Source organism: Anolis carolinensis, chromosome 2, assembly GCF_035594765.1.
Source record: "Anolis carolinensis isolate JA03-04 chromosome 2, rAnoCar3.1.pri, whole genome shotgun sequence".
NCBI lineage: Eukaryota > Metazoa > Chordata > Lepidosauria > Squamata > Dactyloidae > Anolis > Anolis carolinensis.
Genome location: NC_085842.1, coordinates 5,597,256 through 5,625,130, shown reverse-complemented (window position 1 = coordinate 5,625,130; position 27,875 = coordinate 5,597,256). Strand labels below are relative to the sequence as shown.

General features: G+C 42.7%; 2 protein-coding genes across 6 annotated transcripts in view; both read right to left on the bottom strand.

Annotated features, from left to right (window-relative positions):
- LOC103282611 (major histocompatibility complex class I-related gene protein-like) overlaps window positions 1-27,875 on the bottom strand; it is a 206,533-nt gene that overhangs the window by 90,576 nt on the left and 88,082 nt on the right. For 2 of the 5 annotated variants that reach the window (XM_062972914.1, XM_062972915.1), the window contains exons 2-6: window positions 13,139-13,411; window positions 9,755-10,030; window positions 8,003-8,287; window positions 6,717-6,866; window positions 1,514-1,546 (exon numbers count right to left, since the gene is read on the bottom strand). In XM_062972914.1, the coding sequence (XP_062828984.1) occupies window positions 1,514-1,546; window positions 6,717-6,866; window positions 8,003-8,287; window positions 9,755-10,030; window positions 13,139-13,411 (1,017 nt within the window). Of the gene's footprint in view, window positions 1-1,513; window positions 1,547-4,080; window positions 4,144-5,695; window positions 5,768-6,716; window positions 6,867-8,002; window positions 8,288-9,754; window positions 10,031-13,138; window positions 13,412-21,899; window positions 21,991-27,875 lie in introns of those variants that run through there. The other 3 variants (XM_062972918.1, XM_062972913.1, XM_062972917.1) reach the window with 3 other exon arrangements.
- Window positions 27,263-27,875, bottom strand: part of LOC100565211 (class I histocompatibility antigen, F10 alpha chain) — a 27,005-nt gene continuing 26,392 nt past the window's right edge. Inside the window, exon 14 of the mRNA XM_062972919.1 lies at window positions 27,263-27,875. This exon is cut by the window's right edge and continues 1,908 nt beyond it. The gene's annotated coding sequence lies outside the window, so the exon portion shown is untranslated.

The window sequence follows — 27,875 nt, the reverse complement described above, 5'->3', positions numbered from 1 at the left end:
TTCACTTGCCAGCTAATTATTCCCCAACTACTCTGGTTTAACTCTATTAAAATTCAATTATCAAGCAGGGAGGATGGTGGAAAGACAACACTATGCTGCCATCTCCCAGGGCTGCAGACGGTCCAGTTTTGCCCCAAGAATAGCCTTAAAGGAACTCAAAAAGTTTTACTTCAGCAAAGTTTAAAGTAGCAAAATCAAATTCATGGTGCCTTGCCATTCCAGTGCCTAGGACAGAGTGCTCAAAATCTTTTCTCTTCTTCCCCTCTTTGAGGACTTTGCCGAACAAACTGAATCCTTCCTTCTTTCTGCAGGAGCAGGTTTTTGCTGAATCCCCATCCCTTCTTCGTGAATGGCCTTTTGACAGGTGTGTTAGTGTGAGAATGAGAGCAACCATGAGTGTTCTTAAAGTCTCGTACCAATGCCACCCAATGTGGGGACCTCCTACTGGCCCACCACTAAGGCATCAAATGCAGGGATTCCATCCCTAAATGGAAATTCTATTGGTTAATATGACAGACATTCAATGAGATAGGTGTTGTGGTGTGTGTGTGTGTGTGTGTATGTGTGTGTGTGTGTATATGTTTTTGTCAAAACTTTTTTAAAAATCCCTAAAATCAGTAGATCCATGAATATTTCTCAAAGTTGGGGAGAATGGTCTCTTGTTATCTTGTGTCATTGTATAGAGAATTCAAGGAGCTAGCTCTTGTAGTTTTTTTAATAAAAAATTGTTGTTTATAAAAACTTTGAAAATGTCCCAAAATTTCATGGATAAGTGAAACATTCTGAAACTTGAAGGGCTAACAGTGATAGTACAGTAGAGTCTCACTTATCCAAGGTAAACAGGCCGGCAGAAGCTTGGATAAGCAAATATCTTGGATAATAAGGAGGGATTAAGGAAATCCTATTAAACATCAAATTAAGTTATGATTTTACAAATTAAGCACCAAAACATCATGTTGTACAACAAATTTGACAGAAGAAGTAGTTCAATACGCAGTAATGTTATGTTGTAATTACTGTATTTACAAATTTAGCACCAAAATATCATGATATATTGAGAACATTGACTACAAAAATGGCTTGGATAATCCAGAGGCTTGGATAAGCGAGGCTTGGATAAGTGAGACTCTACTGTATGTTCTACTACTGTAGTAAGTTTCACCCCAATAGCTGTAAAAATGAGGGAGAAAGGAGGCCCTGAAGTTTTCCCTTTGCGCAATTGCTATAACGAAAAAGTAATGAAATTTTGTTACTCTTATTACAGTAACAACATTTTCACTAACGATACTTGAGAAACACTTTAGAAACAAAATACCAGCACCCCCTAATTTTGTAATGAGTTTTGAAATATGTTTTTCATTGATTTCACAGCCCTGATAGCTACGTTCAATGCTGTTGTCTTATCCACAGCTTTGGGAGTAGCCTTGGACATATGTCTAAATTCAATCCATCTTAATCCAATGCCCATCCCATCCATCTGGAGTATACATTAAATGGGAGAGGCAACACTCACCTGAAGTTGCTTTGTAATCACCTTGACGTTTTTCTGCAGAGATAGAATCAGGGAATTAAAACAAACTCTCAGGGATCTGCTGAAGAAGACCACACACCCTCCTCTTCCTCCTCCCACAAAGTTTCTCCCATTACTTCCCAGCAGTCCACAGGGATGGAGGCCTTCCAGGTTCTCTAGCAAAGACATTAACAAACTGGGAAACCTTCCCTGGCAACAGGCTGAGACCTGTGCTCATGATGTGGGATAAGATGAGGCAAATGGAGTCGTCCATGCCTCCAAGATGTCGGCAAAGCTGAACCTTCCCTTCAAAGGTAGAGAGAGTCCTCAAAAGGAAAATAACTTCCCACCCACACAACCACAGAATGCCTCTTCCCCACAAGGAAATGCATTGAGAATGTACTCACTGAAATAAACAGCAAGCCAAGCAATTTCAGCTATCATGAGGAGAGCCCCTACGACACACACGATGATGAGTCTCAAGTTGGAGGCTGAAGGTAAAATGGAAATGAACAAAAGAATTAAAAGGAAATCACCAACCCAAATCCTTTATGGAACAGGTCATAGATGGACAAAGAAGTGCGGAGGCCTGGGAGTCCAAAGGTGAAGCACGTGTGAAAGACCAACCCTCACAATCCCGTCAAAGTCTACAGAACAGGACTTGGAAGTGGCCATAACAGAAGAGCCATCAGGTTCAGCTTTACCATTAAACCTGGGCCCAGTGGCTGGTGAAAGGACCCCCACCATCCATGTCTCTTCTGAGGGGCAGAAGAACAGCTAGCATCTGCTGAACTTAACCCCTCTTGAACTCCATTCCTTTTTCCTTATCGATTGTTGTCTTATCTAAGTCCAATAGTTCAATAGCAGAAAACTGTCTAATAATTTTTAAGCCTCTTGGGGTCTAATTAAACTAAACAGTTATAGGCAAAGTGAAATAATAAACTTGTTGGTATTGTTGATTTGCTGGCACATCTGCATCAAATAATTTAAATATGTATAAACGGCGCTCCATGCAGTCATGGCGGCCACATGACCTTGGAGGTGTCTACGGACAACGCCGGCTCTTCAGCTTAGAAATGGAGATGAGCACCAATCTCCAGAGTCAGACATGACTGGACTTAACATCAGGGGAAACCTTTACCTTTACCTTATAAACCTATCACAGCCACTCAGGATGAGAGGGTGCAAGATGTCAGCCAGCCTTTGCGTGGGGTAGAGAATGTCAATTTACGGATCACAACACACTGGTTAGAAAGGGGCAGGTTATAAAAAATGCTTGGGGACCAGAAGTAGTTTGGATTTTTCCAGATTCTGGAATATTTACATATTGTACATGTAATTAGATATCTTAAGAGATGGGGCCCAAGTCTAAGTCTGAAGGTCATTTTATGCAAAATAAACGTTAATGTAAGAAACAAAGTTTGTGTGCATTGAACTATTTGGCAATGAAGGTGTCACTATCTCAGCCACTCACATGGGGAATTTTAGAGAGGGACCCTTGGTCAACTCCTACTCCCTCAGTCTCAGAGGAGGACCATGGCAAACCTCTTCTGAACAAATCTTGCCCCACAAACCCTGCAATAGGGTTGCCTTTGGGTCACCATAGATTGGAAATGACTTGAAGACACATAACAAACCCATGCCCCGCAGGTATAACTCAGATCTCAGGTTCTGCTCCAAAAAGCAAGTGTACTTGCTAGAATTAATTTTCTTCACTTAGAAGAAACCGTATTTTATTTATCCAGTTATTTCTTTGATTCATTTACACCATGCAATCAAGGAAGCTCTGAAATAATATGCTTCTCAGAGTTGAAATGTAATTAAATTTATCCTTAAATAGCTCTAAAAGAGCTAATCTGCAAAGGCATATGCCTTCCAAAATCAAGATCCCTGTTATTGAGTGAGTACAACAGCTCGTGCATGTTTCAGATCACTTTGTGATTATATTCCATAAAAACTGGTCAAATGCATTCAATTACATGTGGCCTGTTGGCAGTTGCCATTTTGCTCCTTCTTTGTTTTCATATAAAGCACCGTGGATGCTCTTTCAGCTTCTGATATTTATAAAGTAGAACCCACACATCTATGGTGGATAGGTTCTCACACTTTGTGTGAATGGCTGAGTGAGGACGTAAAACCCTGGTTTTCATAGTCCTAATCTAATGTTCACATCACTACTCCACACTGGCTCTGAAATACACTAGTGGAACTCAATTGCCCAGAAATACTATGACCAGAAATACTATTGACATTTTTCTGCAGAGACAGAATCAGGGATTTAAACCCATAAAAGTACAACTCCCTCCCTCAGCCTGGCTCATTCTGCACTTGACCACTGGGGCCAGATGTCTGTCTTTGGGATCTACATCCAAGGGGTACAGACTGGTTGGAAACAATATATGTTTCCTGGGCTCTTTCTATGAAGGGGCTGAATAGCTACTAAGGCTGTACACAATTATTGTTAGTCCTTGTAAGTCAGATCAAATTGATTAAAATTGTACTTACAACATGATATTTGATGCACGGGCGTGGGCGTGACCCAAACAAAAGATTTAAGAATAGAAACTTACCCAATACTTTTTTGTTTGAATTTTGTAAACCTCGGAAGTCTTCCAAAATCTCCAAAATCAGTTCTATTTTCGGCAGAAAAATGGAAATTCTACTGGTTAATATGACAGACATTCAATGAGATAGGTGTTGTGGTATGTGTGTGTGTGTGTGTGTGTATGTGTGTGTGTGTGTGTGTGTGTGTATGTATGTATGTATGTATGTATGTGTGTGTGTGTGTGTGTGTGTGTGTGTGTATATATATATATATATATATATATATATATATATATATATATATATATAAAATGTTTTTGTCAAAACTTTTTTAAAAATCCCTAAAATCAGTAGATCCATGAATATTTCTCAAAGTTGGGGAGAATGGTCTCTTGTTATCTTGTGTCATTGTATAGAGAATTCAAGGAGCTAGCTCTTGTAGTTTTTTTAATAAAAAATTGTTGTTTATAAAAACTTTGAAAATGTCCCAAAATTTCATGGATAAGTGAAACATTCTGAAACTTGAAGGGCTAACAGTAATAGTACAGTAGAGTCTCACTTATCCAAGGTAAACAGGCCGGCAGAAGCTTGGATAAGCAAATATCTTGGATAATAAGGAGGGATTAAGGAAATCCTATTAAACATCAAATTAAGTTATGATTTTACAAATTAAGCACAAAAACATCATGTTGTACAACAAATTTGACAGAAAAAGTAGTTCAATATGCAGTAATGTTATGTTGTAATTACTGTATTTACAAATTTAGCACCAAAATATCATGATATATTGAGAACATTGACTACAAAAATGGCTTGGATAATCCAGAGGCTTGGATAAGCGAAGCTTGGATAAGTGAGACTCTACTGTATGTTCTACTACTGTAGTAAGTTTCACCCCAATAGCTGTAAAAATGAGGGAGAAAGGAGGCCCTGAAGTTTTCCCTTTGCGCAATTACTATAACGAAAAAGTAATGAAATTTTGTTACTCTTATTATAGTAACAAAATTTTCACTAACGATACTTGAGAAACACTTAAGAAACAAAATACCAGCACCCCCTAATTTTGTAATGAGTTTTGAAACATGTTTTCATTGATTTCACAGCCCTAATATCTACATTTAGTGCTGCTGTCTTATCCACAGCTTTGGGAGTAGCCTTGGACATATATCTAAATTCAATCCATCTTAATCCAATGCCCATCCCATCCATCTGGAGTATACATGAAATGGGAGAGGCAACATTCACCTGAAGTTGCTTTGCAATCACCTTGACATTTTTCTGCAGAGATAGAATCAGGGAATTAAAACAAACTCTCAGGGATCTGCTGAAGAAGACCACACACCCTCCTCTTCCTCCTCCCACAAAGTTTCTCCCATTACTTCCCAGCAGTCCACAGGGATGGAGGCCTTCCAGGTTCTCTAGCAAAGACATTAACAAACTGGGAAACCTTCCCTGGCAACAGGCTGAGACCTGTGCTCATGATGTGGGATAAGATGAGGCAAATGGAGTCGTCCATGCCTCCAAGATGTCGGCAAAGCTGAACATTCCCTTCAAAGATAGGGAGTCCTCAAAAGGAAAATGATCCCCAACAACCACAGAATGCCTCTTCCCCACAAGGAAATCCACTCAGAATTTACTCACGGAAATAAACAGCAAGCCCAGTAATCGGAAGGAGAATCCCCACGGCACACCCAATGAGCACCAATTTGGAGGCTGAATGTAAAATGGAAAAGAACAAAAGAATTAAAAAGGAAATCACCAAACCAAACCCTTTATGGAGCAGTTCATAGATGGAGAAAGAACAGGGCAGTCCAAGGCTAAAGTATGCGTGAAAGACCAGCCCGCACAATCCCATCAAAGTCTGCAGAACAGGACTTGAAAGTGGGCAGAACAGAAGAGCAACCAGGTTCAGACCTACCATTAAACCTGGGCCCCAGTGGCTGGTGAAAGGACCCCCACCCTCCATGTCTCTTCTGAGGGACAAAAGAACAGCCAGCATCTCCTGAACTTAATCTCCTCCCGAACTCCATTCCTTTTATCCTTATTGATTGTGTCTTATTTAGATGTTAAATCCAATAGCTCAAGAACACCCCCTTTCCTCAACATAAAACAGTTTCAAACCCCCTTTTCTGTCACAGCACTCGCTTTGCTGAGATGCTTTAGGGAAAAGGGAAGTACAGGAATCCCTTTGAGCCATGGATCCATCTTGCAAAACTACCACGGGAGCGGTAGCTTTGCAAGATGTGCGGCTGCTCTTGTGCTATTATGCTAGCTCACAACTCAGATCACGGCTCGCATCTTGAATTAATAAAACAAACAGGAGACGGCTCATAACTCCAAAAATTCACAAGTTGGGTCACTTGTAAGCTAAAGTATCACTCTAATTTAAATATTTACAAACGTATCACAGCCATTCAGGATCAGAGGTTGAAAGATGTCAGCCAATCCTTGCATAGGGCAGGGAATGTTAATTTACAGACCACAACACACTGGCTAAAAAAGGGCTGGTTAAAAGAAATGCTTGGGACCAGAACTTGTTTGGAAAACAAAGTTTGTGTGCATTGAACCATTTGGAAGAGTCCTCAAAAGGAAAATAACTCCCCACCCACACAACCACAGAATGCCTCTTCCCCACAAGGAAATGCATTGAGAATGTACTCACTGAAATAAACAGCAAGCACAGCAATTGCAGCTATCGCGAGGAGAGCCCATAAGACATATTCGATGATAAAAAGAAAAGCAAGCACAGCAATGTAAGCTATCGCGAGGAGAGCCACTACGACACACTCGATGATGAGTCCCAAGTTGGAGGCTGAAGGTAAAATGGAAATGAACAAAAGAATTAAAAGGAAATCACCAACCCAAATCCTTTATGGAACAGGTCATAGATGGAGAAAGAACTGCGGAGGCCTGGGAGTCCAAAGGTGAAGTACGTGTGAAAGACCAACCCTCACAATCCCGTCAAAGTCTACAGAACAGGACTTGGAAGTGGCCATAACAGAAGAGCCATCAGGTTCAGCTTTACCATTAAACCTGGGCCCAGTGGCTGGTGAAAGGACCCCCACCCTCCATGTCTCTTCTGAGGGAAAAAGAACAGCTAGCATCTGCTGAACTTAACCCCTCTTGAACTCCATTCCTTTTTCCTTATCGATTGTTGTCTTATCTAAGTCCAATAGTTCAATAGCAGAAAACTGTCTAATAATTTTTAAGCCTCTTGGGGTCTAATTAAACTAAACAGTTATAGGCAAAGTGAAATAATAAACTTGTTGGTATTGTTGATTTGCTGGCACATCTGCATCAAATAATTTAAATATGTATAAACGGCGCTCCATGCAGTCATGCCGGCCACATGACCTTGGAGGTGTCTACGGACAACGCCGGCTCTTCAGCTTAGAAATGGAGATGAGCACCAATCTCCAGAGTCAGACATGACTGGACTTAACATCAGGGGAAACCTTTACCTTTACCTTATAAACCTATCACAGCCACTCAGGATGAGAGGGTGCAAGATGTCAGTCAGCCTTTGCGTGGGGTAGATAATGTCAATTTACGGATCACAACACACTGGTTAGAAAGGGAGAGGTTATTAAAAATGCTTGGGACCAGTAGAAGTTTGGATTTTTTTCCAGATTCTGGAATATTTACATATTGTACATGTAATTAGATATCTTAAGAGATGGGGCCCAAGTCTAAGTTTGAAGGTCATTTTATGCAAAATAAACGTTAATGTAAGAAACAAAGTTTGTGTGCATTGAACTATTTGGCAATGAAGGTGTCACTATCTCAGCCACTCACATGGGGAATTTTAGAGTATTTCGGCTTCCCGGATAAGAGATAATCAACCGGTATTGATTACAGCTGAAGTTCTGATCGCAGAGCCTGCCTTCAAAAGTTCTGATGCATCTGATGTTACCTCTGGGTATTTTTACCCTTCCTGAAATTACATACCAGGCTCCTCCCAGGCCACATCCACAGGTTTCAGAAGTCCATCGTGCTCCACGTGGCATTGGTAGCGTTCTCTCTCCTTGGGGTCCACCGTGATGCTCCGCCAGGTGTAGTAAGTCCCATCCGAGTTGGGGGACACCAGGCCATGGAAGACATCCTGCGTCCAGACCTCCCCATCCCTTGTCCACTCGATGTCAATCTCCTTGGGGTAGAAGCCCCCCACCCGGCAGATCAAGGTCTCCATCCCATCGTGGTCTACCTTCCGGGTCACCATCACTTCTGGTGTCTCTGCAAAGTAATATCAGGATTAGCACAAGGTCTTTCCAAATGCCAGGAAGGGTGAATGTGCTTGTTAGGGCTCCCTGAGGAAGGACTCCTACCTTCACTGATCTCCAGCTACTTCTGGCCTGCCTCTCCCAAGAAAAACTTGACTGCTCTGATCAATTGGAAGATGTTTTAAAAGAAGCAGCTCCAAATTTAAATCTAACTCATTTGTATTTCAGCATAAACTTTCATGAATGTAAACTTACTTCTTCAGTGCTTACACAACTGCATAAATGTTAGAGCTGTGCCATCAATGAAAAAATGTTTCAATATTCATTACAAAATTGGGGGGGGGGGGCGGCGGTGAATTGCTCTTGTGATTAAACTTGCTCTAATTGTACCACACATTTTCCACTGTTAGCTCACCAAATTTCAGAACATTACAAACATCCACTAATTTTTGAGGAATTTTTGAATGTTTTACAAACAATATTTAAAAAAACTGCAGGAGCAATGTACTTGAATTTTATACAATAAAGAAGATCCCCAGAAGTCAATCCCCAGAAGTTTCAGAAAGATTCACACATCTACTGATTTTGGCGGATTTTTAAAAGTTTAAACAAATAGTTATCCTCTTGAATGTCTAACAGTGAGTCTACATGACACACAATTAACCATAGAACATCAATTTGGCACAGATTGATATATATTACTTACTTTAGTCCTCTTTGCAGATTCATTACTTTTATTTATTATTATTAGACTGACTCTAAATGGCTGGCTGCTGGAGCCCTCATTGGGCTTTCTGATGCTGAGCACTGCATTCTGGGAAATGTAGTTTAGGGCAGGGCCTTTTGCATTCTCTGCCTTACGTGGCCTCGCTTTCCCAAACTACATTTCCCAGAATGCTGTGTTTTCAGTCTCGCTCCCATCCCATCTAGCTGCCTTTCCTTATGGTGACTGGCAAGCAACCTCGGTCTGGCAATGGCCTTTTTGGCTTTACCATAGTTGGTTAATGCTTATACTGAAAATTAAACTGACTCTGGAAGGCTTCCAAATATTACAGACTCTTAATAAAAATTATTGGTGAGTGTTTCGATTCTTAAATATTTCTCCCCCCCCTTTTTTTTTGCATGTTTCTTAATAGTGATTCGTTTGCACAAATCTAACAAATAACTAATGACTTAATTTTGCACAGCCCAAATAAATATCCTTTATAGTCCGAGATTTTAATACCACTTAGTACTGCAGCTGAAGAAGTGGATTTATATCCATGAAAACCCATACTGGAATACAACCGTGTTAGACGTAAATTTGGTGCTGTCAGGTTTCCTTTTTCCTTCCCTTTCCTTCCTTCTTCTAAAAAAAATTTGGATTTTGTGTTTCTGTTTCATTTTTTGACTGAGAGAGTGGACCGTACAATTTCTGGTGGGAAATGGAAGGGAGGTTGAATGTTTGGAGGCTGTCAGGCTCTTGGTGACACCCCTTCACCTGTCCTCAGCAGTGTCTCCTTCCCGTATTCCAGGTACTTCTCCAGCCACTCAATGCACTCCTCCTCCAGGTAGGCCTTCAGGTACTGGTTCTGTGTTGATTGAGCATCCCATGTCCTCTTGGTGATCTGGGCCTCCACATCAGCTGCCGTCCAGGTGAGGGTCTCCTTGTCAAAGCTGATGAAGTCCTTCCCATCGTAGGCATACTGTCGGTATCCTGCTTTGCTCCCATCTTTCCTCAGGTCACAGCCATACATCTGCTGCAGGGTGTGAAACCCTGAAAGAGAAATACAGAGGTGGTGGAGGTTCAGACTGGGTTAGGGGCATCCACAACATTCCCTGTGACCACAAGCTTCCCAGAAACAGAAGGAATCTTTTTTCTGGGGAAGAAGAAAAGGCAACCACAATCTAAGGAAGTGTGAAACATGAAAAACAGCCCAGCATTTTCAGGATGTAATAGTTCATGGTCGTCTCACTCGTTCAGTCGTTTTCAACTCTTCGTGACCTCATGGACCAGTCCACGCCAGAGCTCCCTGTCGGCCGTCACCGCCCCCAATAATAGTTAATAATCCTCAAATGCATTGTACATATGTATTTAAATATTTATCTTCTACCTTGCTTCATGAGATCTCAGAGTGCCATTAAGAATGCAGTAACGTTTTGCAGAGCTTACTTTCTCCTTCTTGGACTGATGGCCCATTTGGTCTCTTCCAACTCTATTATTCTATGATTCCTGCCCAAAAGAGAGTTAGTCTTTGATGACCCTTTGTCTGGGAAGGGAGGAAGTCATGAAGCTCTTCTATCAGGATGGCTCATGGTCACATATAAGATAGCTTTTAGGAGTTCTCCTCCTCAAAATATAGCAATTTTTCTTTTGTCTATTTACTTTTCCATCAAAGTTGAATTTCCTGGCACAATCTTCCCAGAGCATCATATATATATATATATTATTTGTGGGCAGGCATGCAATCTAGAGCTCCTTATCTCTATTATCTGTAAACAAGTATTGGTGCCTCTTTACTGCCCTCATTCTCATTGGGTTTTTAGCCATTCTTGGGTCATGTTGTGCTCATGGGAACCTTTTTAAGCAACAGGAAATGAGAGGCAGTCACTTCCTATTCAGAAATTTTTAGAAAAACATTTTTTGAGTTTTGGGAGCTCTGTGTGCCACATAAACTTACAGGTTTCACTTACCCATTCCTACACTAGAGTTTCTGTTAGTGTGTGTTAATGTTTTGAGGTTGAAATGTTATATCAAGTTAAACCGTTTGGTGTTTTGCAACTGTGTTTCCGGCAAAGCATTTCAGCAGTGCAGGAGCTAATCACTAGACTGCTTGAGTGATTGCCCACAGGACCTATGGGGCACAGTTTCCGTTTGAATTGTCTGTGGAATTGAACTGTCTCATGAACTGTGGAATGTGCTTTCTTATCAGTTGAGTTGCGTTTTGCAGAGGCAAAAGGAAAAAAAAAGCAAGCTTTGAGCGATGGCTTTTGCTGTGTTTGTAAATATGATTTGTAAATACTGAATAAATGTTTAAACTACAGACTGCAGATGACTTTGGAGGAATTGGTGAGGGCAGAATTTCGCCAATTCATCAGGGTGCTGGTGTGGATGGAGCTGGTTGATGGATGGTATTGAAGAAACCCACCAACACGCACCCTGACCCCTGGCTCTGCATACTGACAGTTTCGATCCACTTAAAACCCCATGGTAGCTTAGTGAGGCCCAGGACCTGTTTGGCTGAGCAGTTTAAAGGCCCCTCCCTAAACTACACACCCCAGAATTCTGCAGAAAGCAGCCACAGGATTTGAAGTGGATAGATAGATACTCTAGTGCAAGCATGGGCAAGCCTTTTTGCCTTGGGGTCTTATTGCAGGCCTAGGAGGGGTGGGCCCATGCGGGGTAGGGTACGGGAGAGAGTGGGGCCAGGAGGGGGCAGGGCAGGGCCTGGGTCATCCTCAGGTTGTCCTCCCAGCATAAGGACCAGTATGCCATCCTTATACTGGGAGGAAGGCAGGACACGCAGCAACTGCCCCAATCCTCCTCCCCTGATCCTTGGGCATTCTTCCAGGAAGTGGGCAGGACAGGCGGTGGCTGAGAGTACTCTGGAGGGCTCTCAGCCACCACATGTTTTCCTTGAGCTGTCCTCCCGGCAGAAGCATGTGGCCACTTGCACTTTCCTTATGCCGGGAAGATGGTAAGAGGGCTCTCAGATGCTGTGTGCTTTCCTCCCCCATCTTTTTGGCATAAGGATGTAATAAGCTGCTGTGTCCTTATGCCAAGAGGACAGGGAAAATGAGAAGGGCCTGAAGTAAGCGTCCCAGCCCCCAGGCCTTAGTTTGCCCATGCCTACTCTAGTGCAGTGATTCCTAAAGTGGGTGTTACCGCCCCCGGTGGGCGCTGGAGTGATTCAGGGGGGCGGTGATGGCACCTATTAGAACACGGGGGCGGGGCCAGGGGAGGGGCGGGGCCTCTTCCCAAGTGCCGGAGACAGGGCTGAGCACCTGAGGCGCCTGTTAGGACACAGGGGGTGGAACTAGAGGAGTGGGAGTAGCTTCTTCCCAAGAGGACGAGACAGGGCTGAGAATCTATATCTCTCCTGAGGCGTTGGTTGGGACACAGACAGCAGAGCTAGGGGAGGGGGCGGGGCCTCCTTCCAAGAGCCCGAGACAGGGCTGAGCCTCTATACCTCTCCTGAGAGGCCTTTTAGGACCAAAGGGCGGGGCTAGGGGTGGGGCTGAGCCTCTATACCTCCCTTGAGGCCCTTGTTAGAACACGGGGGTGGGGTATAGAGGTCCAGCCCCGTCAGGCACTTGGGAAGAGGCCCCGCCCCCTCCTCTAACCCTGCCTCCTGTGTCCTGGCAGGCGCCGCAGGACAGGGATAGAAGCTCAGCCCTGCCTCAGAGCTCGTAACTCCGCCCATCCCAGTCCTGGCCGCTCAATTGTGGCCCCGCCCACCTCCCCCTCCCCACCCTGCATCTTGGACTAGGGGAGAGGCTCAGCCCCGCCCTCTTGAGCAGGAGCCACGCCCACCCCTCTAAGCCACGCCCCCTTTCCTTAGTAATCTTCAGTAGGAAGCAGTTACAAAAAAGTTGCCCATTTAATTTCTACAGCCTGGTTCTCAACCTGGGGTCCCCAGATGTTTTTGGCCTTCAACTCCCAGAGATCTTAACAGCTGGTGAACTGGCTGGGATTTCTGGATTAAGAACCACTGTTCTACAGCTTCCTGTTAAACTGTCAAACAAACAACTTGGGTAATGTGGAAGAAGAGGAATTTCTCTCCTTTCAGGACCTCTTTTCCTCTCTTTGCTGGTAGAGAGATACCATACAAACCCTGGGAAGGAGATGGCAGATCGCTACTCCTTGCCCTTGGTTGGTACTTACCTCCACTCTGGTTATAACGATTCCTTGCAATCACCAGACTCTCTTTGAAAAACACTTCAGCATTCCGTGACACCTCGGATTCATCCTTCCAGTAGGAGGGATCCTCTTCCTCCACCTTACTCATCCAGGGAACAGAAGGACGTTTCTCTTTCACGGTGCTGTCATACTGACAGATCCGCTGGTCATCCACATATCCAACAATGATGAATGATTTGTTATCTTCAGATGCTGCAGTATAGAAATACCTCAAGGAGTGTGAGGAGGAGGAGGAGACTGGAAAGGAAGAAAATGGGAATCATACGATTGTACTGAGGTAGTGCCTGCTGAGAATTCAGTTTAAAATGTAGTAAGACACTGAAAAGAGTGGCAAGTCTGGGGAAATTGATGGGTTATCAAGAAAATTATACCAAGTCTATGCAAGGAGGTAAGACAAGGCTGCATTTTATCGTCCTAACTCTGAAACTTGTATGCTGAAAATCCCATATGCAAAGCAGGATTAGACTCAGAGGAAGGTGGCATGAAAACTGGAGGAAGGATATGCAGAAAAAGCAAAACTTTGGAATGAATATTGAAGGAAACCAAGGAAGAAAGTGCAAAGGCAAGCTTACAGTTTAACAGTTTGACAACAAAAATAATGACCAGAGATGACTTATGTAACTTTAAAATAGACATAAAAAGACTGGCGGTTCAAGATTGCCCATGCCTTTGCTCAATCATTAACCAGAATAGATGTTATAAAATCAGAAAAAGACTGGCACTGGGAAAGGCAGCTATGAAGGAACCAGATGAGATCTTGTAGTGTCAAAATATATCATTGAATAGTAAAACTAGGATGGTCAAGGCCACCCTGTTTCCCATTTCCAGGCATGATTGTATTACATCTGTGGCCTTTAATTTTGTTTTCTTGATAATGTGAGCTGCCCCGAATCTCCCTGGGGAGATGGTGGCAGGGTATAAATAAATAAATAAATTATTATTATTATTATTGACACAACAACATTGTGTTGTTATTATTTTATTATGTCACAGCAAACAAGATAGATATGCTGGATTTCGTATCAGAAAATCACAAGTCGAACACTTCCCAAGTGACTAGGACTGTGTGATGTATTTTTGGATGATGCGTGCAGATCCCAGTAGGGTGGCCTTTTGAAGTTGGCAGATCGTAATTTTGTCAGTGTCTATTGTTTCCAAATGCCGGCTGAGATCTTTTGGCACACACTCAGTGTGCCCATCACCACCAGGACCACCTGTACTGGTTTCTGCCAGAGTCTTTGAAGTTCAATCTTGAGGTCCTGATAGCGGCTGAGTTTTTTCTGTTGTTTTTTGTCAATGCGACTGTCACCTGGAATGGCGACATCAATGATCCAAACCTTGTTCTTTTCCACAACTGTGATGTCTGGTGTGTTGTGTTCCAGAACTTTGTCAATCTGGATTCAGAAGTCCCACAGTATCTTTGCGTGCTCATTTTCCAATACTTTTGCAGGTTTGTGATCCCACCAGTTCTTTGCTGCTGGGAGGTGGTACTTGAGGCATAAGTTCCAATGAATCATTTGGGCCACATAGTTATGCCCCTGTTTGTAGTCTGTCTGTGCGATTTTCTTACAGCAGCTGAGGATATGATCAATGGTTTCGTCAGTTTCCTTGCACAGTCTGCATTTTGGGTCATCAGCTGATTTTTCGATCTTGGCCTGAATTGCCTTTGTTCTGATGGCTTGCTCCTGGGCTGCAAGGATCAGGCCTTCTGTCTCCTTCTTCAGGGTCCCATTCGTGAGCCAGAGCCAGGTCTTCTCCTTATCATCTTTTCCTTCAATTTTGTCAAGGAACTTTCCATGCAATGATGATGATGATGATGATGATGATGATGATGATGATGATTATTATTATTATTATTATTATTATTATTATTATTATTATTGGTTTTCCCAATCGTGTAGATACCTTCCTTTGTATTAGTTTTTGGGTGGAGCATAACCCCCCCCCCCAGACGCCAGCCTTAGATGGTCAATTCCATTTGCCTACCAGACTCCTCTTTCTGCAGCAGAGTTTCAGGGACTAGAGGCTTGGACATTGTCTGGTAATCCTAGGCCCAAGCAATCCAAAACAGGCATCCTTAGCACCTGCATTCAGCAGTATTCATAAACCACCAGTCCCTGAGACAACAGAAGCTTTTGATCAGCTTAAGTTTCACAAGGAAGAAGATTAAGACAGCTTAGAAGCACCAGCTTGTAAACCATCTCTTTGCATCAGAGGCAGAAGACTTTCAATGACTTCAGAGAGATGACTGCAACCAGGAAAATCTCCTTTTTGTAATGTATTGTTTTAAGCTATCTTATAATAGTCCTGGTTGGAGTTTTCAAGAAACTCATTTTTGTTATCTTTTCACCTTGCCTAAAGTGCCTCTATATGTTAAGGGTCTTGATCTTAACAGAAGGTATATAGATAGACCCCGAGTAAAGCCAGACACTATAGCTTTTCCCAAAGGCTCTGGCATGCCATCACACTGGGAGATGGACCTGGATGTGGGAATTCCAGGTTTCGTTTGGCAGGGTACATGGAGATCTCCACCACATTACATTCACATTGGGTCTCATAAAAAAGAATACTCTAAGGCCCCTTCTACATTGCCATATAAATTATCTGCTTTGAACTGAATTACATGGCAATAGAAGAGGCCTAGAACTGTGGTTCTCAACCTGGGATCCACAATGTTGTCACAGGGATCAGTGAATGATTAAGTTATTAACTATTCGCAGTGTTGATACTATTATTTTAAATTTGTCTGGAAGTTGCGAACATCCAACTTATAAATGACTCATAGTTAAGAATGAGGCTGAGACAATGAGAAATAAGAAAAATCTAACCCCCAGAAGATGTCTCCACTCAAGCTTTGTCACCAATTTTTGTTTCCACAACAAGCCAAATTTTTCACAATCCAATTATCACATATATATTTGTGGCTTCAGACCTATCTTGTCCATAACTTGGGGAATGCCTGTAATCAAAATATAACAGAAATGTGTGCATTGACAGAATCAATTTCTATTCCCTTCTAAATATGAAGGAAATATGAGAAAGTTGAAATAATTATTTCATGTGCCTTAAATCTTGAATTACGTCAAGTGTCACAAAAGTATTTTAGAAGGTCTGTGGTGAAGAAAAGGTTGAAAACTACTGATCTAAAATTAATCTCACTCCAACCACAATAGCTGCTGCTGCTCAGTCGTTTAGTTGTCTCCGATTCTTCGTGACCTCATGGACCAGTCCATGTCAGAGCTCCCTGTCGGCTGTCACTGCCCCCAGTTCCTTCAAGGTCAACCCAGTCACTTCAAGGAATCATAGAATCATAGAATAGTAGAGTTGGAAGAGACCTCATGGGCCATCCAGTCCAACCCCCTGCCAAGAAGCAGGAAATCGCATTCAAAGCACCCCTGACAGATGGCCATCCAGCCTCTGCTTAAAAGCCTCCAAAGAAGGAGCCTCCACCACAGTCCGGGGGAGAGAGTTCCACTGCCGAACAGCCCTTCTCACAGTGAGGAAGTTCTTCCTGATGTTCAGGTGGAATCTCCTTTCCTGTAGTTTGAAGCCATTATTTCATAGTGTCCTAGTCTGCAGGGCAGCAGAAAATAAGCTTGCTCCCTCCTCCCTATGACTTCCCTTCACGTATTTGTACATGGCTATCATGTCTCCTCTCAGCCTTCTCTTCTGCAGGCTAAACATGCCAAGCTCTTTAAGCCTCTCCTCATAGGGCTTGTTCTCCAGACCCTTAATCATTTTAGTTGCCCTCCTCTGGACGCTTTCCAGCTTGTCAACATCTCCCTTCAACTGTGGTGCCCAGAATTGGACACAGTGTGATTCCAGGTGTGGTCTGACCAAGGCAGAATAGAGGGGGAGCAGGACTTCCCTGGATCTAGACGCTATTCCCCTATTGATGCAGGCCAGAATCCCGTTGGCTTTTTTAGCTGCTGCATCACATTGTTGGCTCATGTTTAACTTCTTGTCCACGAGGACTCCAAGGTCTTTTTCGCACACACTGCTGTCAAGCCAGGCGTCCCCCATTCTGTATCTTTGCATTCCATTTTTCTGCCGAAATGAAGTATCTTGCATTTGTCCCTGTTGAACTTCATTTTGTTAGTTTCGGCCCATCTCTCTAGTCTGTCAAGATCGTTTTGAATTCTGCTCCTTTCTTCTGGAGTGTTAGCTATCCCTCCCAGTTTGGTGTCATCTGCAAACTTGATGATCGTGCCTTCTAACCCTTCGTCTGGAAGGATCACAAAAAGCACGCCTGCTAAATGTTGGCAAGGATGCAATACTCAAAGCACTTACATCTATTGGTGATTTTCAATTACAAAGGTAAATGTGGGCCAAAGTAATTTTTATTACTGCAGATATCACTAAACAATTATTATAATTATTTATTACGTTTATTCATGTCCCATGTTTTCTTTCCACAAGGAGACTGAAGCTATTGTACTTTGCCCTGCTCTGTTTCTGTTATCTCTATTGCTGGGTACGGCAATAATACATGTAACGTTTGGTTATACGAATGGGAAGAAAGGATCAGAGTCCACTGGTTGCTGATCCGTTTCTGGGCTAAATACAAAGTGCTGGTTGTTACCTATAAAGCCATAAATGTTCAGGTTCAGGCTATTTGTCTAATCGCATCTCCCTATACAGACCATCTGTTATGACTTAACTTTATGCTTGCAGAGTCTCAGCGCCTTCCAGTAGCTTACATCTGCTCAGTACTTTCAGTCTGCTTCCATAGTAGACTCTTGAGCACATGCCCGGCCATTGTCAGTTTTTACTACTGTCTTTCCCCCAGTCTAGATGATATTACAGACTCACCACAGAACGTAGTATCTTGTCCAAGTAGTAGTAGGTTTAATTACATATAGACGTCACGACATCAAAAAGGAAAGGAAAGGGGGGGAGAAAATACACTGAACATGGTTCCTTATATATACAATACATACACATAGTAATCACTGATTGGTTACCAACTAATTAACCCAACCCAAACTCAGGATTGCATCATTGACAATCACCTAGAGTAGGCCCAAACACATTCCCCAAATGATTCCCAATAGAAGCCCATTAGCAGTGCATGACTCAGTACATTGTAAAACCTAACATCATCCCATGCACTGTGGTCAGAGGAGGAGGCCCTCCTCTCAGTCCCACCCCCGTCACAAGCTCAGTTGGTGGGAATGAGAAAGGAGGCCTTCTCCGTGATCGCTCCCGCCTCTGGAAGTCCTTCCCTAAGGAAATAAAAACGGTTCCCGCCCTCCTCTCCATTAATGCACTTTAGCATATGGAGGGGAGGAGGACTACGGCACTTCAACCCATTGGAACGCTGACTAACCAACTTGTATTATATGGCTGCTATGATACATCTTAAATGAACACAGGTGTTAGGCATTTTAAAGCCATTTTAATGTAATTTTATATTAATTGCTTTTAGGGTATATGTTGTAATGTTTTACCCCTGTTTTAGTTTACCATGTCTATTTGGATTGTTTTTGATTATTTTCCTCTCAAAGCTTAATTCTTTGTTGTAAATTTACTGTTGTTACTGTGCATCATCTTTTATTATTTTGATGTGTTTGTACTCATTTGAGGTCTTCAGTGCTTGCCTTTTGTGTCTGTAAACCGCCCTGAGTCCCTTCGGGGAGAGAGGGCAGTCTAGAAATTATTATTATTATTATTATTATTATTATTATTATTATTATTACAGTAGAGTCTCACTTATCCAACATAAACGGGCCGGCAGAATGTTGGATAAGCGAATATGTTGGATAATAAGGAGGGATCAAGGAAAAGTCTATTAAACATCAAATTAGGTTATGATTTTACAAATTAAGCACCAAAACTTCATGTTATACAACAAATTTGACAGAAAAAGTAGTTCAATACACAGTAATGCTATGTAGTTATTACTGTATTTACGAATTTAGCACCAAAATATCACGATATATTGAAAACATTGACTACAAAAATGCGTTGGATAATCCAGAATGTTGGATAAGCGAATGTTGGATAAGAGAGACTCTACTGTACTATTATTCTGGCAGGCCTACCACACCAGTTTTTAAGCACAAATTTTAAACTCATGTCCTTTGGTTAATCTCTGTTTTGTGTTTTTTATAGAAACATGTATTAATATATTTGTGGTATTATTATTATATTGTTATTGTTTATACCCTGCTTAATCTCCCCAAAGGGGACTCAAAGAGGCTATTTTTAAAGTATAATAATAATAATAATATTATAATAACTTTATTTTTATAACCCGCCTCCATCTCCCTGAAGGGACTCAGGGTGGCTTACATGGGGACGAAGCCTGGAAAACAAGTATATAAGATATAAAATATCACAAAATAAAACGCATGGCAACAATGTAATAAAAGCAATAAAACCACAGAATAAAAGCATCAAAGCACATCAATAAGCATCAAAGAACCAAGGAGTGGGATAATTAAAACTGAAGGGCAATTACTATGTTCTCGTGCATTCTTATTCTGCTCTGACACCATTTCTCACCCCCAAATCTCCCATGAAATGCAACACTTTATCCACCTACCTCAGCCACTAGGTTTACAATATACGCTCCTTGCACTTTGGCCCACTTTGGTTTTGAATTGTTTACTCCTAAATGTGTTTTTATCTGGTTTTAATTCTGTGTTGATTATTTGTTTTATGTATGTATTTTATTTTCTATTATTGTGATTATCTGGGCTTGGGCCCATGTTAGCCGCCCCAAGTCCCTTCTGGGAGAAAAAGGTGGGATATAAAAATAAAGTTGTTGTTATTATTATTATTATTATTATTAAGAGCAGGGCTTGTGCAAAACACAGGACAATAGGAGCAGGAAAGGGAATAAAGTGCTGGAGGTCAGGACAGCAAACAATTCAGACTGGACAGTGATAAATTACGAGCCGACCTATTATTCAAAAGCACACTGATCACCCTATATTTTATCCTTGATCCTCACATAGAATCTGTACAATTTTTATCCCTACATATTATGCACTATGCTTTGATTCAAACGACTTGATATGTTTTATGCTTTATCCTCTTTATGCTGTTTTTATTGTTTTATATTGTTTTAAATTATGATTGTGTTTTAATGTATGTTGATGTTGGGTTTGTCTCCATGTTAGCTGCCCTGAGTCCCCTTGGGGAGATGGGAGTGGGATATAAAAATACAGTTATTACTATTATTATTATCTCCTTGGGAGGAGAATTCCAGAGCCGGGTGTGTGCCACCGTGAAGGCCTCCTCCCTCGTCCCCACCAACCCTGTTTGTGATGGAGGTGGGAGTGAGATAAGGGCCTCCCAGGCAGATCTAAGAGCCTAGGGAGAGACACGGTCAGGAAGACAAGCAGAACATTGAACCATTCAGGGTTTTATAGGCCACAACCTGCACTTTGAACTGGGACCGGAAAATTATCAGCAGCCAGTGGAGCTGCTTCAGAAGAGGCGCGTTATGTTCCCTGTAGCTGGCTCCTGTTAACAGTCTGGCTGCCGACCTTTGCACCAGTTGCAGTTTCACGAAAGTTTTCAAAGGCACAGAGAGTGCATTGCAATAATCCAATCTAGATGTAACCAAGGCGTGGACCACTGTGGCCAAACTGGGCTCCTCGAGGTACACTGAGCATCAAGCGTCAGTGAAGAGTCCAGGAGGACCCCCAGACTGCGGACCTGTGTCCTTGGGGGGAAGCGTAACCCCATTGAGCAGTGGTAGCCCCCCTATACCCCAATCAGCCCCGTGATGTTTATGTGTTTCAGTTATTCCGCAACCTGCCTTGAGCCACAAGGAGAGGGGAGTAAGAAATAGAATTATTATTATTATTATTATTATTCACTCAGCCATTTAAACACAGTTCTTTGGACAGATTCTTTTCTCCAGGCATCTACACAACAGAATTAACGCAGCCTGTCACCATTTTAACTACCAAGGCTTAATTCTACAGGCTGCCAGGTTCAAATCCAACCCGGGGAGAGCATGGATGAGCTCCCTCTATCAGCTCCAGCTCCATGTGGGGACATGAGAGAAGCCTCCCACAAGGATGGTAAAAACATCAAAACATCCCCTGGGCAACGTCATTGCAGACGGCCAATTCTCTCAGGGAATTGGGAGCAAGCTTGTTTTCTGCTGCCCTGCAGACTAGGACACGGAACAATGGCTTCAAACTACAGGAAAGGAGATTCCACCTGAACATCAGGAAGAACTTCCTCACTGTGAGAAGGGCTGTTCGACAGTGGAACTCTCTCCCCGGGGCCGTGGTGGAGGCTCCTTCCTTGGAGGCTTTTAAGCAGAGGCTGGATGGCCATCTGTCGGGGGTGCTTTGAATGCGATTTCCTGCTTCTTAGCAGGGGGTTGGACTAGATGGCCCATGTGGTCTCTTCTAACTCTACTATTCTATGATTCTATGATTCTCACACCAGAAGCGACTTGCAGTTTCTCCAGTCGTTCCTGACACCAAAAATAAAAATTGTACAGGGATCCTGGGAGCTGTAGTGGGCAGGGCCCTGTAAAACTACATATCCCACGATTCCCCAGCATTGAGCCATGGCAGCCCAAGTGGTCTCCAACTGCAGTAACCTGAAACTGTAGATGCAGCCTGATTCTCTGCATTCCTACCCCCATTTCCCCCCTTTGTCAAAAGCGAGAGCCCTGCAGAAGGCGGCAGAGACAGGCGTTTGGCCCCCTTTTTTTCTAGCCAAGCATAAGAAGGGTTGGATGGAAAGGTCTCACCACCGGGAGCCGGGGGCGGGAGGGCGATTCCCGGGTGTCCCAGGAGAAGGACAGACACCACCCGGAGCAGCAACAGCCGCGCCATCGCCAGCAGAGAACTTTCCTCCTTGTCGTTTTGGAGGCGGAAAAGTTATAGAAGCGCAGCGAGCGGGGATTGCCCCAGGGGGAAAACATCCCACCAATAGGAGACCGGGGTTTACCATAGCGTCACCGGTTTCCGGGCAGACTCAGCGTTAACGCAGAGGACGTTAACGCAGAGGAGTGAAATCGAAAGCAGTGTGGGTCTCGTGTCGGGAGACAGAAAAAGTAGTTCAATACATGGTAATGCTATGTAGTAATTACTGTATTTACAAATTTAGTACCAAAATATCACGATATATTGAAAACATTGACTATAAAAATGGCTTGGATTATCCAGAGGCTTGGATAAGCGAGGCCTGGATAAGTGAGACTCTGCTGTATTGGCAAAAGGTGTTTTAGTTTTTAATGACTCAACTTAAGTCCCAACATTAATATAATATAACAAAGCAGACACTAAACTACAACAACCACAACAATCCCCAAGGCCGCCTTTGCCATAACCTCTCCCCAGGTCCATATCCTTACAAGTAAAACAAGAGCGAGATTAAGAATATGACTGACTTTCAGGACAAGCCAACTACAGTAGAGTCTCACTTATCCAACGTTCTGGATTATCCAACGCATTTTTGTAGTCAATGTTTTCAATACATCGTTATATCTTGGTTCTAAGTTCGTAAATACAGTAATTTCTACATAGCATTACTGCGTTTTCTGTTTATCCCAGATTATCTGGCAATGCAGACTCATATAATCCAGTTTAAAGCAGAAAACCTTGGATCAGATCCCGGGATATAGGGCCTGTCTGGAAGGGCTCTCAGAGGTTTATATTCCTCCGGCCTTTGTGGATGCTGAGCTTCTCTGCATTCAAACATTCGGACATAAAAGATGTTATTCCAGGGCTGTCCACTGGAGGAGAAATCAAACCAACTGCCTTCTCTAACTGCCTTGCTATTCCAGGGCTGTCCGCTGGAAGTCAAGCTAATTGCATTCCAGGGTTGTATGTCTTTCGGGCTGTGTGGCCATGTTCCAGAAGTAAGGGAATTGCCTTCCCTTACCAGCTATTTATATTCCTCTGAAACTATTTTTGCAGACAGGGGAGAAAGGTCATCTGGCTCACCAAGCCCAGCAGTTCATGGCCTGTGTCACAGTCTTGGGAGTTGTAGCATTACAAGGCCTTGAGCCTTCTCTGCTAGAGAGAAGGGACAAGGGGGCACCCAAGTGGCTTCTGCTTCACCCTTATAATAATAATAATAATAATAATAATAATAATAATAATAATAATATACAGGAAACATTCAACATTGGTGAAAAACAACAGGAAAAATGCAACTGTTATCAAGACCTCAAAATTGAACTGCAAAGGCTCTGGCATAAACCAGTACAGGTGGTCCCGGTGGTGGTCGGCACACTGGGTGTCATGCCAAAAGATCTCAGCCCGCATTTGGAAACAATAATCACTAACAAAATTATGATCTGCCAACTGCAAAAGGCCACCCTACTGGGATCTGCGCTCATCATTTGAAAATACATCACACAGTCCTAGACACTTGGGAAGTGTTTGACTTGTGATTCTGTGATACGAAATCCAGCATATACGTCTCATTTGCTGTGTCATACTTTGTCTTTGTGTCAATAATAATAATAATAATAATAATAATAATAATAATAATAATACTTTATTTATACCCCACCACCATCTCCCATAGGGACTTGGGGTGGCTTACAAAATAGCACACAAAGGTGCCATACATAAAATACATAATACATAAAATAAAATACATCATCATGAAAACAATAATAACATTACATAAACCCGGTATATAAATTCGATACAACCACCTCTTCTAAAATAGAATCAGTTAAAAGATCCATATAATCAATATAGCAGCCCAGTTAAATGCATAGAATGTAGATATAAAGTGCTAAGTGATTGGCAATCAGTTCTGGTTACTGTCTTGATGTCCTAGCCAAACTAAGGCCATGGGCCAGATGCGGCCCTCCAAGGTCATTGACCTGGCCCCTGTCCTAAACCTTAGACTCAGGGTTGACCCAAGTCTACGTCTTTTTGCTTACCTATGGTCTTATGAGATCATCTAGATGGTCTTTGAAGGTCTCTTTGCTTAGCTACGGCCTTATGAGACCATCTAGATGGCTTTTGGAGGTCACTTTCCTTATCTATGGTTTTATGAGATTGTCTAGATGGCCTTTGAGGGTCCTTTTCCTTCTCTATGGTCTTATGAAACCATATAGATGGTCTTTGAGGGTCCCTTTCCTTCTCTATGGTCTTCTGATGGCCTGATGAGATCATTCAGATGGCCTTTGAGGGTCCCTTTCCTTACCGATGGTCTTATGAGACCATCTAGATGGAAAGAGACCTCTGCTTACCTATGGTCTTATGAAGTTGTCTACAAATTAAGGCCCATGGGCCGGATTCGGCCCTCCAAGGTCATTGACCTGGCCTCTGTCCTAAACTTTAGACTAAGGGTTGACCTGACTTGAAGGCACACAACAACAACAATCCTAATTTTGGACTATTTCATCATAGTCCAGCCCCCCAACACTCTGAGGGACTGTGAATCGGCCCTCCACTTAAAAAGTTTGAGGACCCCTGGTCTAAACATTATCAAATGCCTGCTGGACAAACCAAGTTTTTAACTTTTCCTAGTTTTTAACTCTTCCCTAAAGTGTTGTAGTGTAGGAGCTTGTCTAGGTCCACTGGGGAAGGTGTTCCAGAGCTGGGGGGCCACCACTGAGAAGGCCCTCTCCCTTGTCCCCTCTAACCGTGTTGGTGGGACCGAGAGGAGGGCCTCCCCGCCGGATCTTTAAAGCCTGGCTGTTTCCTCCCTGAGTGATTTTTTTGTTGGGAGGTGTTAGCTGGCCCTGATTGTTTCCTGTCTGGAATTCCCTTGTTTTCAGAGTGGTGTTGTTTGCGATATTTTATGTGCTTCTACTGTCTGTGGCCCTGAGAAAACAGAGGATTTTCCAGACTTTGATGATGGGAATACTTTGTTGGGAGGTGTTAGCTGGCCCTGATTGTTTCCTGTGTGGAATTCCCCTGTTTATTTACTGTCCTGGTTTTAGAGATTATATTGTTCTGCATTATTCTATCCCAGTAATTATTTTATATTAAAGTAGAATCTCACTTATCCAACATTTGCTTATACAATGTTCTGGATTATCCAACGCAGTCTGCCTTTTCATAATCAATGTTTTTGTAGTCAGTGTTTTAAATTCATTGTGATATTTTAGTGGTAAATTTGTAAATACAGTACAGTAGAGTCTCACTTATCCAACATATCTGCTTAGAACTGGATTATATGAGGCTCCTTCTTCACAGCTGTATAAAATGCCCACTGAAGTGGATTATATGGTAGTGTGGAGTCAAGATAATCCATTGCAAAGCAGATAATATAAGATTATAAATGGGTTATATAGCTGTGTGGAAGGGCCTTGAGTCTACACTGCCATATAATCCAGTGCAAATTAGATAATCTGTGGAAGAAGCCTAAGTGAGGCCTAAATCTGCCTGTCCCCTAACTGAAACCTGGCTGTCCCTTGGTTGCTAGGCAACCAAGTAGGCAGAGATTAGCCCTCTAAACTGGCAGCAATTGGATAAAAAAAATTATTGCTCTCCCTCTAATTAGGATTTTATTTTTCTTTTCTTTTTGTTGTATCAACCTTGAGGCGTGGATGATGGGTTGTGTTGTCAAATTTTGAGGTTGGGGGGCCTGTACTTTTGTTGTTTTGTGAATCGCCGTGATGCCATCACTCTTTTATATATATAGATAGATAACCTGCACTTTGAACTGGGACAGGAAACTTATCGGCAGCCAGTGGTTGCTGCTTCAGTATAATTAGCTCCAGTTAGTAACCTGGCTCCTGATCTTTTTACCAATTGCAATTTCCGAGCCATCTTCAAAGGCAGCCCCACAGAGAGTGCATTGCAGTAATCCATACTAGATGTAACTAAGGCAAGGACCCAGTCAGGCTTTTTGAAATACGGTCGCAGCTAGTGCACAAATTTTAACTGTGTGAAGACCTTCCCGGCCACCTCTGACACCTGAACTTCAAGGGTCAGTGCTGAGTCCAGGAGGACCCCAGACTGCAGACGTGTGTCCTCAGGGCGAGTGTGACCCCATTGAGCACAGGTTGCCTGCCACCTTATACCCCGATTCGCCTCACAACTGACCAGGAGGACCTCTCTCTTGTCTGGATTAAGTCCCAGCTCATTGGCCCTCATCCCTTGCTTTCCATATAACAATAAATGTATTACCTGCCTTGCCTTGTGGTTTGAGACGGGGGTCCAATATTTTATTATTTTTTATTTATTTACAGTATTTATATTCCGCCCTTCTTTCTCACCCCGAAGAGGACTCAGGGCGGATTACAATGAACATATACATGGCAAGCATTCAATGCCATCAGACGAACAACATACAGTATAGACTCACACAGAGGCATTTAACATTCCAGCTTCACGATTCCTGCCACAGGGGGAGTTGTTGCATCACCGTCCACTAGTGACTGTACTTCCTCATTCCTTTCTGGCATGTTGCTGGCAGTTTTATGATGTTGTAAATTACTTAAATTAGCCTCCCACATAAAGTGTACCAAAATTTCCTACTTGACAGATGCAACTGTCTTTCGGGCTGAATAGGTCAACAGCAAGCCGGGCTATTTAATGGTCTGGGGCTTAACCCGACCTGGGCTTCGAACTCATGACCTCTCGGTCAGTAGTGATTTATTGCAGCTGGTTACTAGCCAGCTGCGCCACAGCCCGGCCCTGCTCAATAATCCCACTGGGGCATTTCCCACTCTCATCTCTTTCTGCCCTAGCTTTAAATAAAATCCACTCAGGGCACAAAATGTTGCAAAATCCACCATTGCTTTAGGATGAATCAATGTACACAAACTTTGTATCATGTACTGCGTCTTTAAGAAAAGGATAAACATTGTCACATTGCAGTTAAACCCCATCTCACTTAAAATCCTACCTAATTCCCTTAATTAAATTGATTCTTCAGCTGGGCAGTATTGTAATAATAAAGTTTTGTTTATATACAAATAATAGTGACAGATGAAACCACTTATATTTGTGTTGGTTTTTAAAACTGGCCTCCACCCCTTTCCGCCCTCTCAGCCTTGCCTGGCCGGGGATCCAGCTTTCAAATGTTACTGTTTTGGACCACAGTTCTAAATGACCCCATCCAGCAATACCTAGAACTAAAAGCTTCAGCAAATGACGGGGTACTTTTGACATTCAAGAGACAAAGAACAGCAGAAAAGGAAAATAATTTCTTTATTTGCTCATTCTTGTACTGGCTTTGTGACAATATAGAGATTCAAGGTAGGCAACAATAAACATGACAGAACACAATTAAAACAGAGCAGAGTAATTCCAGTGAGCTGGATCCTAACCTAAAAATTAGAGCCCCCCCCCAGTGGTGCAGTGGGTTCAAACCCTTGTGCCGGCAGGACTGCTGACTTGAAGGTTGGGTTGCTGGCCTGAAAGTTGCCAGTTCGAATGCAACCTGGAGAGATGAGCTCCCTCCATCAGCTCCAGCTCCATGCAGGGACATGAGAGAAGCCTCCCACAAGGATGCTAAAAACATCAAAACATCCGGGCGTGCCCTTGCACACGACCAATTCTCTCACACCAAAAGCAACTTGCAGTTTCTCAATGAAAAAAAAAAAACCAAAAAATTGCCACAGTTCTATTAAAAAGTCACATTTCTTTCTTCAAGACTGTAAAGCACAATGCCAAATATATGGTCTTCAATTTTTCATTAACACAAGTAGCTAGGAAAAAACATCTGTTTTTACAAAGACCAAAAAACGGACAGCATGAAGTTCAACAGGGACAAATGCAAGATACTTCACTTCGGCAGAAAAAAT